Genomic DNA, 16,824 nt, shown 5'->3' with positions numbered 1-16,824 from the left:
ATCTATCAATTATACATCCGAATTTTCGTAATCGGCTTGTTGGGTGATTAAATTTAGATTGAGATTTGAATTTATAGATGTAATAGCTTCAGTTTTTAAATATCAATGACAAATTTATTTTGTTTTAAAAGTGAGGAACGGAAAAAATATTTTTATAAAATATGAATGATGAAACTGATCATTTTTTCAAACAACAAAAAGATAGTGAATGTTTGTTTTTTAAAGGGTGCTCACGAGCATACTCGACCCAACAGTGCAGTATTCAAGTTTGTTTTGTTTATTTTATTAAACTTAAATTGTTTACTCATGCGGAACTCGAATGAGCATCTGAGTGGAAGTCCAGTCCAATGGTTTAAATTTCTTTACATATAAAATCAAATTTTGTACGAAAATCGAAGTAAACCCGGATCGAAATAAGAACTTTGGCAAACAGAAACACTACTATTGTTTGTTTTTGGCTTTACTAATTAAAGAACTAAAATCAAATAATCTCTTACTAAACTAAGTTTGATTCAAACATCAAATGATTTGATTGGTCATTTAGTCTTTTTCTTTTTCATTTGGGCTGTTATGGAATAAAAATAAAGGATACAATCATTAGTTCCAAATTGTGTAAGGTTATTGGTTTTGGAGGGGAAGGAAAAGAAAATTTTGTAAATAAAACAAAGCAATAAAAGTGTCTCACTTAGAAAGAAGTATGTCTCTTTTCCCTCTTCATCCATCCAAAATTCTTTTTTCTTTTTCTTTTTTAGCTGAATGTTTTTGACCAAAATCCAAATTAAAAGACATAGTGGAAATTGCCGGTCCAAACAATAGAGACAATAGGAAAAGTTAAAAAAGAAAAGAATAAGAAACACTACTGTTACCCAATTTTTCTCCTTTTTTTCTTTTTTGGACAAATGACCCAAATAATTCTTCAAATTTTTTAATTGAGTCACTTTTGGTATTTCTACTTTAATTTTGTACAATTTTGTCCTTACCTTTATTATTGGATCTACTTGATTCTCCACTTCAACTTGGAAAAATCTTTTAAGCTTAAAGAGAAACAAAGTCATCAGTTCGTAAATTTGACCGTTGACCCGAGTCTTAAAACCGAGGGAAAAAAACTTCAAAGATTTACAAAAAGTACAAGAAGTAAAGCAAACAATGACCCACTCGGAATTGGTAAATAGTAGTCTTTGCTACATCTAAGCACGCTGGTTTGCCCTTGACCACCAAACTCTCTGTTCCCATTATGTAGGGACAAAACACTCCCGTTGAATTGTGCAAGGAAACCACGATAACCACCGGCCCTTCTCCTGACAAAAAAATTATTAAGGAAGATCATTCACTCACTCACATATGCAATGCAGTCTTATCAACCGGACACTTGTACGTCTGTAACAAACGTGTTGCTGAAACATTGAGGTACGACTTTTGAATTATTGCGTTCTGGTCTTTGTGTTTTACACTTTTACTAGCTAGCTACTAGAAGACTAGAGTCTCCTCTCTTAATCTCTAGTATTACTAAACTAATTGTGCGATGATGAAACGAACTTTCGTCCCGCTCTCAGCGCTTACGCTCCGTTTGAATTAGCTGTTTTTAAAATATTTTATTATAATAATATATATGAAAAACTTTTCTTGTAATTAATTATTCAAATTCTTTTATAAGCTGCATGCTATTTTATTGTCTGTGATAGGTTTAAACCAAACCATCCCCATTCACGTAAAAGGAATAATACATTGATAATAATGTATATATATATATATATCTATGGTGTCTCCTCCCCTTTTGTTGTTCTTTTTTTTGGGTCTGTTGCAATGTTTATGGAAATTCAAGATGGTACCGTACCATGTCATGTTTCAATCAACCATCATATTTAGGGGATTTCAAGGTATAAAAATGGGTTTCCTAGTGTCCATATAATCCAAGAAATGCTTGTACTGGATTTCTGAAGAAAAGTCGTTGTTGTCATCAATACGTTCCCATCTTTCCCGCCAGTCATTTCTTGAGGACATAAAGCGTTGCAGTTTTCCCGTATCATTTTGCGGTTTTACCATTCTAAGTGCTAAATTTTATCTTTTTTCCTTTCCAAAATAATTTTGTGGAATCAACTAAAATTTCTTTATCAAGACCTTAAAGCAATATATGTATATCTTTATCAAGAATTTATCCCTCTCATATGCTAATAAAAAGGCTTTACAACTAATCAGTGGCCCGAATTTGAATGTACTAACAAACGTTTGCCTCCCACAAAATTCAGAATAAATGTGGGGCAGTTTAGTTGTTTCTTTGATAAAGGTGGGCACGCATATTTCCAAAAAAAAAAAAAAAAAGAAATCAATCGTGTAAATCAACTTGTATCCGGCCTATGCTAATAATCAACCACAAACTTCACATCAGCTCTTTTCTAAGAGACTTGTGCCAACCCAATTTAGTAAAAAGCGAAAACCACCAAATTAGCGTACCAATCGACATTTTTCTGCGTTAGGTGGAACGAAATCGTTCCCTTGTAACTTGAGTCAAGCTGGTGTTGTAGAGGTATCAAATAAGTAGACACTTTGGGTACGTTTGGTAGGGTGTAAAATGCTTTCTACTGGAAGACATTTTCCTTGAAAAGTAATTTTCTGGGAAAATATTTGTTTTCTTCCTGTGTTTGGTTCAATTCTCGACATGTGAAAACGGCTGGATCAAATTGGGGCCTTCATTAGCAGTCTCCATCGCATGCAGCATCACGCTACCACAAAACTCCCCAAAAGCCACCATTCCCTGGAAAGTGACACTTAGTATCGAAGCACAAGCCATCAGAATTGAGAAATACAGCAACTTTCTCTGTTGGCCTAATGCTAGCTTCTCACTTTCTTATTGCTGATCTCAGTCCTTCCTTTCTTTCTGTGAAGATCGCAATTCCTCTCGATTTCTGCTGATCTTAGTCTAATTTTGTAAGCATCCGGTGAGGATATGTCAATATATGCTTGTCTTTGAATGCGCAACGGTGAGAGAAAAAGGGTTGCACATATGGAGGAGAAGGAGAGGTAATTGTTAGTGTCGCAATTCCCTTGAATGTTACTCATAGGCTACGTTTTCCTTTCTCCATTCTTTTATATGTCAACTATCAAAGAGATATTTATCTAGTGTGGTAGAGATCGGTGTTCGTCAGGTAAGATTGGGTTACGGGTGTAGGCAGCGGAAATTAACTTCAACAAGTTTTTAAGATTGGGTTACGGGTGTAGGCAGCGGAAATTAAAACTTCAACAAGTTTTTTAAGGAAGTTATTTTACCCTGTATGGCGTAAAATGTATTACACAAGAAAATATTTTCATGCATCATAATGCAACCAAATACAAGAATTCAAGGAAAATATTTTCGGGAAAAGGTTTTCAGTCAAAACAAACATACCCTTAATTACTTGCAGTTGCACGCAAGGAAATGTGTAGAAAATTAAGGGATGCAAGTGCTGTAAACTCCATGTGTGGTAAAGGTGTGAAATAAATAGACATTTATTTACTGGCAGTCATCAAATGCAGACAGGCCAAAATGATCCAAGATAAATTGTCAACTACGTCTTTCGTACTAGTAGTTGCTTGTTTCTTTTGGGAAGAAAAGGGCAAGCGGTTCACGGCTCTTTTGGTGGTGGTAGCGCCCATCAATTAATTCCGTCTGTCTGATTGAGGTCTGAGGAGGGAGGATGGACCTCACCAACAAAGACAAGACCCTTAAATAAATAAAAGCATCTTCTTTCATCTTTAAAAACTGAAAAGTAGGTTGGCTTTTCTAACTTGAAGAGAAGCGAGGTTCTTGTGTGCTTGTTGAACCGCGTAAAGCGAGTCGCGAGTCTTCTTTGCTCTTTGTGGCCTCCTGCATTATTGCCCCTTGCCCAACTAGTAGGAAAATTTTGTTTGACAATTACGTGCGCAAAAATAAAAGCATTCCAACAAAAGTCTGCTTATGCAGCAGCATTCCACGTTAACGGCCGGATAAGTGTATGTCATTTCCTGTTTACAAGAGTTTAAAACATACTGGCGATCAAAATATGCAATTCACAGATTAAAAATTCAGTTGAGGGGTGCCATTAATTTGTCTTGCATGTTCAATTATTCATGGTGACAATAATATACTAAATATAAGCACCAAACCAAAGGCAACATGCCACCATTCACCGAACGGGACTCCATCATGCGTTCATATCGTTTCGGCAAGTGATCCGATCACCCGTGCATTGGGTTGATTGAAGTACCAGAAGCATTTAAATGTGTAACTACATGGATGGGACTTGGAAGCCGCTCCCAAACCCTTTTTTTTTTTTTGATCAACACAAGAGTGTCCGGGTCAATCCTTACGGGGCCCGACTAATCCCCTGCGCCTGGAGTACCCCGCCCCCCAAGAGCACCCAGGCGGTATGTGAAGCCAGACTCGAACCGGTGCCACCACGAGGAAGACCCCATGGGCTCACCAGCTGAGCTGACCCGAGGGGTCCCAAACCCATGTTTTCACCTTTTGAAGTTTTCTTCCTTACAAACTGATGCAGTCTTTTCTCTTTTTTTTTTGTTTTGTTTTGTTTTCCATTTTTGTATTTTCTCTTTCTCGATGCCTCTTCCCTTTTGTCCTGATGTACATAACTGTCGAATGATAACCAAGCTTCTGCAAAGGTTCCGAGTAGGGTTGATGCTGGACCGAACAGCTTGAGTCGAACTCGCAAGCTACTTGGTCAGCAGCTCGGTTCGATTTCGTTTTGACTGAGCTCGAGCTGCTTGATAGAAGTAGCGAGTTGAGCTCGATTTTCAATATTTTGCATTCGAAAGCTTGACGAGCCTAATCGAGTTTTTTATAATATATATTTTAAATTTTTTATATTTATTATTGTGAAATGTCAATAATATCATTTATTTAACATTATATGTAAAATATTAATTTTTATTACGTGAGTTTGATTAGACTTGATTGAGCTCGAATAGGCTCGATTAATCTTGATTTAAATTGATTAGGTTTAATTAAACTCGACTCGAGTAACGTAAATTGAAGTCAAATTCGAGTTCGAGCTTGAATTCTAAAAGCTTGACGAGCTCGATGTCGAGCTGTCGAATCGAGCTCGATGTCGAGCTCGAATCGAGTAGTGCATTACTCAAGTTCGAATGGACGCGAACACACCCCTAATTCCAAGCATGTTAATAAGGGATAAACCACCACAGAAAAGCATATGTATTGATGGTCATCAACACGTCTATTTAAGCTTAAATATTACTAAAGGCCTGCTAGCTAGGTACACGTTTGAGCAATCCACACGAGGAAGTGAGAAACGCCAACGAGCAAATGACAAAATTATAGATAATAAAATGTCCAAATGTCGCGATGAGGACATGAACGAAGTATATTTTAATTGAAACACAAAAGAGTATACTCCCGCTACTTAATTTTTAAGTTCAAGCAATCGAGATGCATCTCTCTCTCTCTCTCGTGACAGGGAGTTGCATATGGTAAAAGTGCAAATCTTATTAGGATTGACACATTCTTCACACCGGGTAATAATTCTTTTTTAGAAAAAGAGATTAAAGGGGCAACAGTGACAGAATGCGTTAATAATTAGATTGATGATGATGATTCTTGATCAGTGGCTTCTGATGGTAAGAAAATGTATCATATGATCTTTCCACTAATGATATTAATTATTACGAGTACAATTACTAATACTAATACTATGGCGAAAAGTGCATCCGGTAAGTTGTATAGAGTACGTAGCAACTTGTTACAGACTGACGCATGCATTTTTTTTTTTGTTAATAAAACCCAAAAAGGTAAGAGACACAGGGCATAGAGACGGTTCTCAGATAACACCGGCGTCTGTGTGTGCTCTGTGCTGTCATAGTTGTGACTTCAGACTTGTATGATTCAGGTGTTTTCTTTCCCCGGCCCGGAGTTTTCTTGGTAAGGTTCTTTTCTTCTTTCGGATACGTACCAGGAAATTCCGGAAAAGCAGTATCCACGCAGCTGTTTTGGCATCGCTGCATTTCTTTTTATTTCCTTCTTTCGGCCTTCTGCTACAGTTGGATTTTTTTAATTTCATTTTATTTTGGTGGGGCACTTATGTAGAGTTGAGGTCCTTGAGAAACAATTGCGAATTGTGTAATACTGTAATTACTTGTGAGTTTGTTTAAAAGGAAAAAAAAATAATCAAGTGAATAACAAATCTTGAGCGTAAAAACAATCAGTAGTAACCTTAAGTTTTCTGATTGGACTCTGAATAAAAAACAAAAAATAAATAAAAATGTCACTACTATTTCAAATCGATTTTTTTCCCCTGAAAGGCTGAAAGCAAAGTAAACTTAAAATATTAATATGTTAATGTACACTGGTTTAGCATGCCCTTTTAATTTATAAAATACAAAACAAAAGGAATTAATTTTTTGTACACTGAAAGTGTAGCGATTTTTTATACTAACAGTTATAAATGTATGCTACATCCGTATGATTTGAGTTTTAAATTTGATATATGTTATGTGACATGATCTAAACCCTGCAAGTATAAGAAAAATTATACATTGATAGTGGATAAAAAAAACATACTCAAACAAAATCTATGTCAAGTTTGTTAATGTTTTTTCAAAAAAAAAAAAAATGAACGTCAATCCCACAAAACGATTTCGCGACTTTGTAATCTAGGTGGTGGGAGATTAACGGAACTTGAAACTAAGCGTGTTTCGCGAATCGAGCCACTCGCGAGCCGATCGCGAGCGGCTCGAATACGAGTTCGAGCTAATTAAGTCGATCTCGAGCTCGAGCTCAAAAACATTAAACTCGTTGGCTCGCGAGCTCAATTATATATATTTTTTATTTTTTATTTTTTATTTTAATAGTAAAATTACATATATATCCCTAATATTTTATTATTTGTTAAAAAAATTATTGTTTTATTCATTTTTAAAAATAAATAATAATAATAATTTTTTTATTTTTTAAACTCAAGATCGAACTTGATATTTTGAGCTCGTCAAGCTCGAGCTCGAGTTCGAGCTTCACAAAATTAACTCGAGCTCGGCTCGTTTGCACCCCTATTTGAAACCCATAATTTGACCGAGACTGTTAAGTTCTTTTGGTATTATCCCATTTACCCTTCGTGACCTGGGCTGCAGCCTTTGGGCTTCGATATTGTTGACAAGCACTGGATATAACACCAAAAATTAGGTTCGTCCCTAACTGAGAAAACGAACATTTTAAGCTCGCCCCATGGGCCTTGGCGTCCCTCAATCACTAGTCAAATTGAGGATTTAACATAATAAAAAATGGGAAAATTGTAAATTGTTGTACAAGTGCTCTCTTTGCATGCAAAAATCAAAATAAAGAACGAATAAAAGAGTCAACATGTTCCTCCACTCAGATTTAATCTTGTTAAGTCAACAAAATGAGTCTGATGGAGCTAGAAAAATTGAAGCAAAAGCATTTATCTTTTCCTTTCCTTAGCTAGAAAATCCCAAATTTGGAGCAAATTGGGTCCAAAATAATGTTCAAATGCATTAGTAGATGTATACGTACTCGCGGCGTGCCACTACCGGCGGTGGACAAAAAGGAACAAAAACAAAAGCCTAAAATTGAGACAAACAAACAACTAAATGCTTATGTTTAGTAGTATAAAACACGATTGCTGAATTATGAAGGACTCCTAGTGATTTATTTATTTATTTTGAGCAAATTAAGTGGGAGATATCATCTGGACAGTCCCTGCAAAGGAAGCATAAGTTGGTGATGTGATGGAGCAGCAGCATCATGGCGGACTTGAAATTAGCCCACTATTGGTCGGCCTTCTGGGAGTCATGGCCGGCGCTCTGATAGTCGCAACCCTCCATTGCATCATAGTTTGCTGGTGCTGTGATACTGAAAGTGAAAGATCGCCGGCTAGGAGGAGGACGATTCCGACAGCCCCAGCGAATTCAGCTGCTGCTGATTACAACAGGGAACAGGCCACCAGTAGCAGCGGAAGCTTCTCAAACGTGCTGCCGGTCATCATAACCTCCAACTACAACGACAGTACCAGCAAAGAATATTCCAAAGAAGACGATGACATATGTGCCGTATGCTTGAGCGAGTTTAATGTAGGCGATGAAGTTCGGGTCTTGCCTGAATGCACGCATACTTTTCATGGGTCGTGCATTGACAAGTGGTTGCATTCGCACCGTAACTGCCCGCTTTGCCGTGCTGAAACCTTGCCATCTTGATCTTCCCCTAGGGATCTTGCTTGTTCGCTGCCACCGGTGCTCTTCCTCCACCACCTCAGTTGTATGCTACCATTCCTCCCTCCTCCTGCTTAATTATAGTCAGTTCATGATTTTTGCACCTCCTCACGTCCGGCCAGCATACTATGTGAGTACCTCACGTCAACTTTTATACTAACACGGATATTATTTTATTTTTCAGTTGGCTTGAAGGTTGAATTGTATTTTTCTGGATTTTTTAAAAAAAAATTACTATTGCGATTTGATACGTGTAAAATAAAAAATATTGAAAAATATGTTTACAGAAAACATAGTAATTTTTCTTTGTAAAATTGCTATCCAAACATGGCCGCACGCTGTGTGTGAACTGTGGGCTACGTGTGAAACACGCATACACATTGTCCTATAACTATTGCAACAGCCGAATAGGGACAAACAAAGTCGAACGTGGATACTAGCATGTACTAGTAAAACAGATGGCAAGAGTGCAAATAAAAAAAAAAAAAAAAAGAGTGCAAATAATATTTTGTGTTACAAATAAAAAATAAAATAATAAGTTATTACAGGTTAGTATGCTGTTACGTTGAACAACTAGGCCTTAGATGAACAAAAATTGGGCCAATGAAAGGGGCCCAAACTTAGCCTCCAAAAAGTGAGGGAATAAGTGGAAAAGGCATTTCTGCACATCGGTGGTTGTTACCGGGTCAAAATCAGATGAAACAAAAATTTGAAGAGCCAGCGAGCGAGAGAGAGAGAGAGAGAGGGCGGACAGTGGTTAAACTTAGTAAAACACATGGAAAACGAGTTGTGTTTTGAAAAATGAGTTTCATATTATCCTAATCAACGGTGGATCCTTTCTTACACAAAGATACTGCGATCCTGCTTTCCACGTCACTTTCTGTATATTTGCAAAAATACCATGCATTATGACCGTTCCGCTAGAAAATAATGACGGAGATTTTGAGTTTCCAACTAAAAGCTCGTTTGTTTTAGATTCTGCAGAAGTTAATTTCAAAAAAAAAAAAAGATTACATAGAATAATCAATAAACGATGAGCTAGAGATATTCTTTGATGAATTTAAAATTTTATCTTTATTAGTCGAACAATGTCTCGTATCTTTTTATATGCGTAATGACAAGCCACGAGCCTGTCCTCTCTTCTTTGTTCATATTCAAAAAATATCTACACCAATGTCATATTAAGATTTTGAGAGGACTTTTTTTTCTGACAAAAATATGTAATTGCTAGCTTAATTTAAAAATAAACGCAAAGGAGAGCAAATCCTAAGTAATCATTCAACAATATAGTAACTAGTATTTATACTTGTAGTAAATGAGCTCACTTTAACGGATAAGAAGGGGAATTACTTTTGGGGGGAGGATGAACAACAATCACTTAGAGCTCATAGCTTACCTTTACTACTTATAATTTCATAAAGGACATTATTAATGGCACATCATGTTCTTTGTATTGTATATTTCACAAAAGCATGTTGAAAATTTGGGTGTCATTAATTAAATAAGAAATGAAGTGTTAATAACATTGCCCTTTTCCAAAATCCTGCCATAACTCAAGTGCGAGTTAAATGTACAGGATCCAGAAGTTGACACGAGAAATACTCCATACGGCAGCTGATCAATACGTATTATCATCATCATTATTATTATTATTATTATTATCAATACGTATTATTTTTTTTTGGAGTTGATCTGGACGATTTTTGAACCACACAAAATAGGGAGTAGATGGAAAGCAGCCATCTCACCCCACACCACGCACTACGCAGTGAGGCTGAAGACCGTCTCGATAATTAAAAATCATGCTACAAAACTGTGATGATACTCCTCCTGCCTCCTATCATAAATTAATAGTAATCAATATCTGTCCTGTAGCTTATGTCTTGGGACCACTAGTTTCACGTCTACAACAGGCTGCAGCCCATCACAATTTCTCGAACCTAAACAATTCTTTTTTATTTTTTTTGCAGGAGACGATTCTATTTTTATAACATAATCTATTCTAATCTACAGAGTTAGGCGAGAATAAAGAGACTATGTATAAAGGATTAATAAGTATAAAATCCTGACTATATTGAGGTGCTCTGACACCTTATTTAGATTTTTTTCACAGTAAGTAAATTTGAATCTCCAGTCTATAATTCAAAGAATAATTTACTATGTGTTTGAATTGCATTTTCTAGGATTTTTTGTAGAAAAATTACTCTAGCGATATGATGTATGTGAGGAAAAAAGATAATAGGAAAATGTGATCACGGAAAACGATGCAATTTTTAGGCGGAAAATGGCTGTCCAAACAAGGCCTTAGTCTTTTTTTTTTTTTTTTGTGGACATTGAGTTTTGCCTCAGTGATTAAAATCTAAACAATTCAGCTAAATTAAAATTAATCATTCGCAGCCTGTATATAATACTACTGCTGTCTGTCACAGCACTAATAATCACCCCAAAGAAAAAAAGAAGGGAAAAAAGAAAAAGAAAAGTCGATGGCTTCGCTTCGCCTTATCATGACGAGACGAGAGGTGCAACAAGGGCAGCACGGTCGTCATCGCTAACCAAACAGAAACAGCACAAACTGCAGCTGTAGCAGTACCACCGCTGCCAGCTGCCTTGTTTGGTCGGCGCACCTCCGCCTCAATCACACTCACACCGTCAGCTCCCACATGTCTCCTCTCACAGCTATCCTCTCTCTTCTAGTGCTTATAGCCATCCCTGCTTTGATCTACGCTTTCTTTTTTGCCATGAACTGCCCCCGCATCCCCCTCAGAAGACCTCATCGGCAGCGTCATCATGAATTGAGCAGCAGCAGCAGCAGCAGCAAAGAAGCTAATAAACAGGCGGTGGAGGATGTTTGCAGCAGCGGTGGTGTCAAGTATAGAAAAGACGAGGAGGCGGATCATGAGAAAGAGTACGGCGTCGAGTGCCCGGTTTGTTTAGCGGGGTTTGCGGAGGGAGACTATGTGAGACGGCTCGACGATTGTAAACATTCTTTTCACCTGACCTGTATCGATAAATGGCTGTCTTCTCATTCCAATTGTCCTGTTTGTCGAGCTTCCGTTCCCACTATCCGTTCCAAACAACGTCCCAAGCCACCACCACCACCACCACAACCGGATGATGATTTCCGCCAAGGTCTGCCTGATGCTGCTTCTTTAGTTTAACTGTATATAATCCACCCAAAAAAGGAAAACAAAACAGTTTTTTTCTTTGTCCCCTTAGTACTCTGTGTTAGTACTAGTATATATATTAGTGTTTTAGTTTTTCTAGTTTACATATTAGTTTTTCCTGTCTATCCAGGCCAACGTTCCTGTTTTCTTTCCCTCTGATTCTGAATCTCTGGACCGCGATCAATGTTCCCCATGTAAATTAATTTCCTGGGACACCAAAAGGTTTACAGAGTGTTACAACATAATTTCAATTAAAGCAGTTAATGTGAGGGTACGATTAATTGAGTACGTCGAAAGGAGTTTTGAAAGAAAATGGCGAAATATTCAAGAATGTTTTTTTTACCCGCTGCATAATTGGTACTCTTATTGCTAATTAATTGGGTGAAACAGATTGTGCTACTGGTTACGTGCATGCATCTCAGTTTCGATTGTAAATTCGAAAAGAGTCAGAGTTGGTATAGAATTATATCTATCATCTTCTTCTTATTCAATTCGAGGATACCTTTGGGTCTAATATTTTTGTTACTCAACGAATGCTGTTTAATTTTTTGGGAGATGATAGTTATTATGACTAATGAGACTATGATGGGAAGCATTTTAACATAGCAAATCCAATGACATGATCTCGTTGATCTTCTTTTTTTTTTTTTTTAGTATCTTGTAAAATGTTTTACCGAATCATACCCAGGAAAGTTGCGTGCCAATTTGCGTGAGAGAAGCGGAAGAGCGATGATAATTGATAACTGTTGTGGCATTTTAAAAAAAATACTCAATTTTTAATTAAATGCAAATATTATAAGAGACAAAAAATTGGTAACGATTTTTTTGGAGTTAGTGGCAATTGATTACATTTGATTAATCAACTTTTCTATTAGAGATTAAAGGTTTTCGTAACTTTATAATTCTAATTTAAATAAATTTAATTAGCTAATAACTCCTTTATTTGCCCCTCCTGGGCAGTTCGTTTGGTCACGACAGCCTCTTGGAATTCGTTGTCCAGCTCCCCCACCAGGGATCGAGTCCCAGTGGTTACCGTATTCGGGGGGAAGGGGCCTCTCCTTCCGGACCGGTGTGGGATTAGTTGGGCCCCGTAAGGATTGACCCGGACACCCACTCTGTTAAAAAAAAAAAAAAAAAAACTCCTTTATTTTTCTAGCATATTATTATAACTTATAACTTTTGACTAGTTTTTATCACGAGTGTTGCAGGAAATAGACAGCATACTACAATGTGTGAATCCTGACTAGAAAAAAAGCTGCTGATGCTACTACTACTTATGTACGCTTTGAGAGTTATATGAGTAATAAGAGTAAAACATCTATTTCTTTATTTTTCTATCTCATAGCTTGGCAAGAAAAAATGGGTGTTAGTGGAGCTATCATTGCTTGATTGTATAAGTGATAGTAAGTGTGATTGGGTTTTTGTTCCGGAGAGTGACAAGTTGGAGATTCTGCTGCATCGGAATTAATTCTGTCATGAAAGTTTAAATTACCTTAAAAAAAAAAGATATCTATACCTCACTTCACCGCACTTATGCATTATTATATTTTTATTATTATTTTATTTAACATTTGTATTTTTGTTCTAAGCAGAACAACAACAACCGATAAGCAATTTTTTTTGGGTTTTTATTAGTTTATCCCCTTAAACTATACCTCAACTATCAGTTTAGTCCCTAACGTTAACTCTTAGTCACTTAAGTCCTTGGACTAACGGTCAAATGAGATGACATTTTATAATTCATGTAAAAAGGCATGTTTAGATCCAACTTAATTATAAATGGACAAATATGTCCATAAAACCCTAAAAAATAAATTTCATTCTCAAAAATGCCCTTTATGAAGTGGCCGGACGACAAAACAAAAAAATGAAAACCACTTTTCTAATTTCTTCTTCGTCATTATCAACCCAAACTCTCTCCATTCTCCCTCATATAAACCCCAAAAAGAAACGATAGCACCTTTGCTTTGATCTGAGATAACTGTCTTCTCGCCAATGATGCGACACAACATGAACCAACCTGGAAAATCGTTAGGCGTTATTGGGCTAGGTGGTCTAGGACACTTGGCAGTGAAATTTGGAAAGGCTTTTGGATTGAAAGTCACGGTGTGGAGCACAAGTATATCCAAGAAAGAAGCAGCAGTAATTCTTCTTGGAGCGGACAATTAGGTTGTCTCACCTGATGAATTGCAGATGAGGGTAAGCAACCATCAGCCTGTGATGTACAGGCTTTTGGGTTCATTTTGTTTCAACTAAAGCAATAAAGATGCTGATTCTTTACCACCATCACCCCATATCATTGCACTTCATTATTGATACAGCTTCTGGAGATATTCCATTTGATCCGTACCTTTCCCTGTTGAAGACTAATGGGGTTCTTATTCTGGTTGGCTTCCCAAGTGAAGTAAAATTTACACCACATAGCCTAATCACTGGTACAGTCTTACTTGTTTACATCTAGAAGTTGCTATAGCGGCACCGACGTCATAGGACCTGCATTTTTAGCTTATAAACCGTCACTTCTTGCAGATATGAGAACTGTATCCGGGAGTGCAACCGGTGGAACGAAACAGACAAGAAAAATGTTGGACTTCTGTGCAGCGCACAATATCTTAAACAAGATGTTAAGATTAACAAAATCACAAACATTATAGTCAATCACGCAAATTTCAACCAAAACACAAGATAAACTGATAATTTCTGAGTCAAATTGCCCTTGATTGCATAACCTACTAAGAAGTCCAACCACAACCTAAATGGTAAAACATAACGCTAAAATAAGAAATAACAAGTGTGTTTGGATTGTAAGTTATTTGCCTAAATATATTTGCAAAATTTCATTACAATTTCCAATACATCTTTTTATCTTTCCAATTACCTTTTTATCTCACATACATCACATCACAAAAAGAGTTACAGTAAAAATATCTCAAATAACTTACAATCCAAACACACTCAACGAATTTCCTCCCAAACCCCCAACCATCTATGAATTTACACATTTACTCCTTAATCCCTCCAGAGCCCAATTCACGCAACTCATTTCTTAAGCTTCTTCGCTGGCGACTTGACTTTCTCTGGAGCAACCACTGCAGCAACCACCTTCAGCTTCTTCTTCTCCACATTAGCAGTTCTCCTCCTCTTGGTACCCGCCGCCTCTTTCTCTGGAGCAACAGCCTTCTTCAGCTTCTTCTCGCCGGCAGCAGCAGTAGTAGGCTTCACAGGAGCAACCTTGACAAGGTATTGCACAAAATAAAAAATTTTGTGAACAATTTAAGAAAATAGAGGAGAGAAAGGCCTTCTAATCCTTGTTTTATACTTAAAGCACAAGGGGAGGATATTTTTGTCATAAAAGTTTTCATCAAACTTTAGTTAGTTAGCAGGGTAATTTTTAAATGGGTTACTGATCAATTATCTACTTTGACTTAACAGATGGACTTAAGTGACTAAAAATTAATGTTATGGACTAAACTAATAGTTGGAGCATAATTTAAGGAGGTAAACTGATAAAAACTCTTTTTTTTTTTTTCTCAAAGAAGGGGCTTCGGTTGGTAAAAGAGGTAGAGGGTGGTTGGTGGTGTTATTTATAGTAAAAACCTTATTGGTGCAGAAAACTAAACAGCTACAGCCGCTAAGTAGAAGCCATCACAACCTCTTGAATAAATCTTCGGGTTAATTCCACTTTGTCCCCCCAAACTTTGGACGATAATCCACTTAAATCCCTGAACTTCAAAATGGGACACTTAAGTCCCTAAACTTATAAATACCTCCCACTTAAGTCCCTGAACTTATAAAATGGGACACTTAAATCCCTAAACCCTTATAAAATGGGACACTTCGACCACCAACGGCATTCAGGATTTGTTAACAATTTTCCTTAAGTGGGAGGTATTTATAAGTTTAGGGACTTAAGTGTCCCATTTTGAAGTTCAGGGATTTAAGTGGATTATCGTCCAAAGTTTGGGGGGACAAAGTGGAATTAACCCTAAATGTTCATCACGTAATCAGGGTCTTAGAGTACTTTATAAGATCGGCTGCGCTCAGATCTGAGAGCTGGACTTTTGGGGTTAGATGTCGGTTGGATTCCTTAAAAAAAAAAAAAAAAAAACGACGTCGGCTGGATTTTTCTGGGTCCTTTTTAAACTTCAATTAAGTCAATCTAGAGGCATTTACTTGCCATGAACTAGGACTTGCATTGTGTAGAATTTAAGTCTGAAATTATTATGGCTTTAGGATCCGTTTGGTTGGGGGTAAAATATTTTCTGTGGAAGTCATTTTCGAGAAAATATTTGCTTATCCATCAATTTTCTCGTGTTTGGGTTAGTCCGGAAAATAGTTTACAAAAAATTTATCCCTACTTGGCAGCCTCATGTTTCAAAACAATCATTTCTTCTCTTTCTTCTCTGTTTGGAGCCTTGGATCTCAAGGCAACTATTCCCTCGATTGCCAACCTCTCTTGCTTCACCACCTCACTTCTGGTGGCTTGACAATTATTTAAGCACAAAAGAGAACATAAGAGAGGGGCAGACGAGTTTTTTCGGGATTTAGCCAATTCTAGAGTTGAATATTTAAATATACACAGGAGAAGTTGAAGACTTGGAAATAGTCATTATCCGCCTCTGGCTTTCATCATTAGAAGCGAAGGAAAAGGGTGGGATGGGTTATGCGTTTGGGGGAAGAATAAAGACATTTTGTTGAAAGAGAGGGTTGAGGTGGCCACTGACGGAGGCGGTGATGGAGTGGTAGTATTTTTCAACTTAATTTGAAAATCTTTTGTGGGAAAATATTTTACACTGAAACAAACAGACCCTCAGTTGAATTCTTTCTCCGTCGTCTAATGACTCTAATCTTGGAGTTAGGTTCTTCCAGAATTCAAAGTAAACCACTAGCAGTTGACTTGAACTCGCCGGACAAGGATCCTAAGTTGTTTTGGAAGGCACTTTTTTCAAGTAATTTTTTTTTTTTACCCTCTAGCTATGAGGGAAGTGGAGTTTATCAGATGCAATTTAGATTTAAGTTACCAAACATGAAAAAACGGCCATTTTAAGGCCCGTTCTTTCTTTTGCATGTACCTTAATCCCAGCCAAAAAAAAAAACTGTGCAAACAGTAACGAAAGTAAAATGTCCTTCAGTTCATCCCTCTTAAAAGCAGGCCAGAAAATGGTTTTGAAGTTGATTCACCGATTACTGGCCCACCTACAATGGATAAGAAAGAGTAGTATTCAGGCTATGTTTGCCTTCGTTTGATTCGAATGAAACGTTGGACGATAAATGTGACTGGCGTGTTTGTGTCCAGTCCAATTCCAAAATACATCCATTGCAAATTGTGCCCAACGGATCTAATATCAGCTCAATTTTTTTTCCCCCCTGACGTCGGGAACGAAAGGGAGGGTAAGAAATCAGTTCAAGATACATCGGCCATATTTCATATAAAAATACTTTGAATTTTTTTGAA

The 16,824-nt window shown here is 37.0% G+C and overlaps 2 protein-coding genes across 2 annotated transcripts; both read left to right on the top strand.

The window, feature by feature from the left end:
• Window positions 1–7,725: 7,725 nt before the first annotated feature.
• LOC113772996 (RING-H2 finger protein ATL51-like) lies at window positions 7,726–8,190 on the top strand. The gene has a single exon (XM_027317513.1). It carries the CDS (start codon window positions 7,726–7,728, stop codon window positions 8,188–8,190), a length of 465 nt encoding a protein of 154 aa, XP_027173314.1.
• Window positions 8,191–10,667: 2,477 nt separating this feature from the next.
• Window positions 10,668–11,657, top strand: LOC113775447 (RING-H2 finger protein ATL33). The gene has a single exon (XM_027320331.1). The coding sequence runs from the start codon at window positions 10,866–10,868 to the stop codon at window positions 11,361–11,363; it is 498 nt and encodes a 165-aa protein (XP_027176132.1). The 5' UTR covers window positions 10,668–10,865; the 3' UTR covers window positions 11,364–11,657.
• The last annotated feature ends 5,167 nt before the right edge of the window (window positions 11,658–16,824 follow it).

Source organism: Coffea eugenioides, chromosome 6 (assembly GCF_003713205.1).
Source record: "Coffea eugenioides isolate CCC68of chromosome 6, Ceug_1.0, whole genome shotgun sequence".
NCBI lineage: Eukaryota > Viridiplantae > Streptophyta > Magnoliopsida > Gentianales > Rubiaceae > Coffea > Coffea eugenioides.
The sequence above is the reverse complement of the archived record's forward strand: the minus strand, read 5'-3'. Positions and strand labels throughout refer to the sequence as shown.

What these genes read in the sequence shown, in the direction of transcription:
- LOC113772996 (XM_027317513.1), top strand. Translation starts at nt 7,726, where the DNA reads ATGGAGCAGCAGCATCATGGCGGACTTGAAATTAGCCCACTATTGGTC.
- LOC113775447 (XM_027320331.1), top strand. Translation starts at nt 10,866, where the DNA reads ATGTCTCCTCTCACAGCTATCCTCTCTCTTCTAGTGCTTATAGCCATC.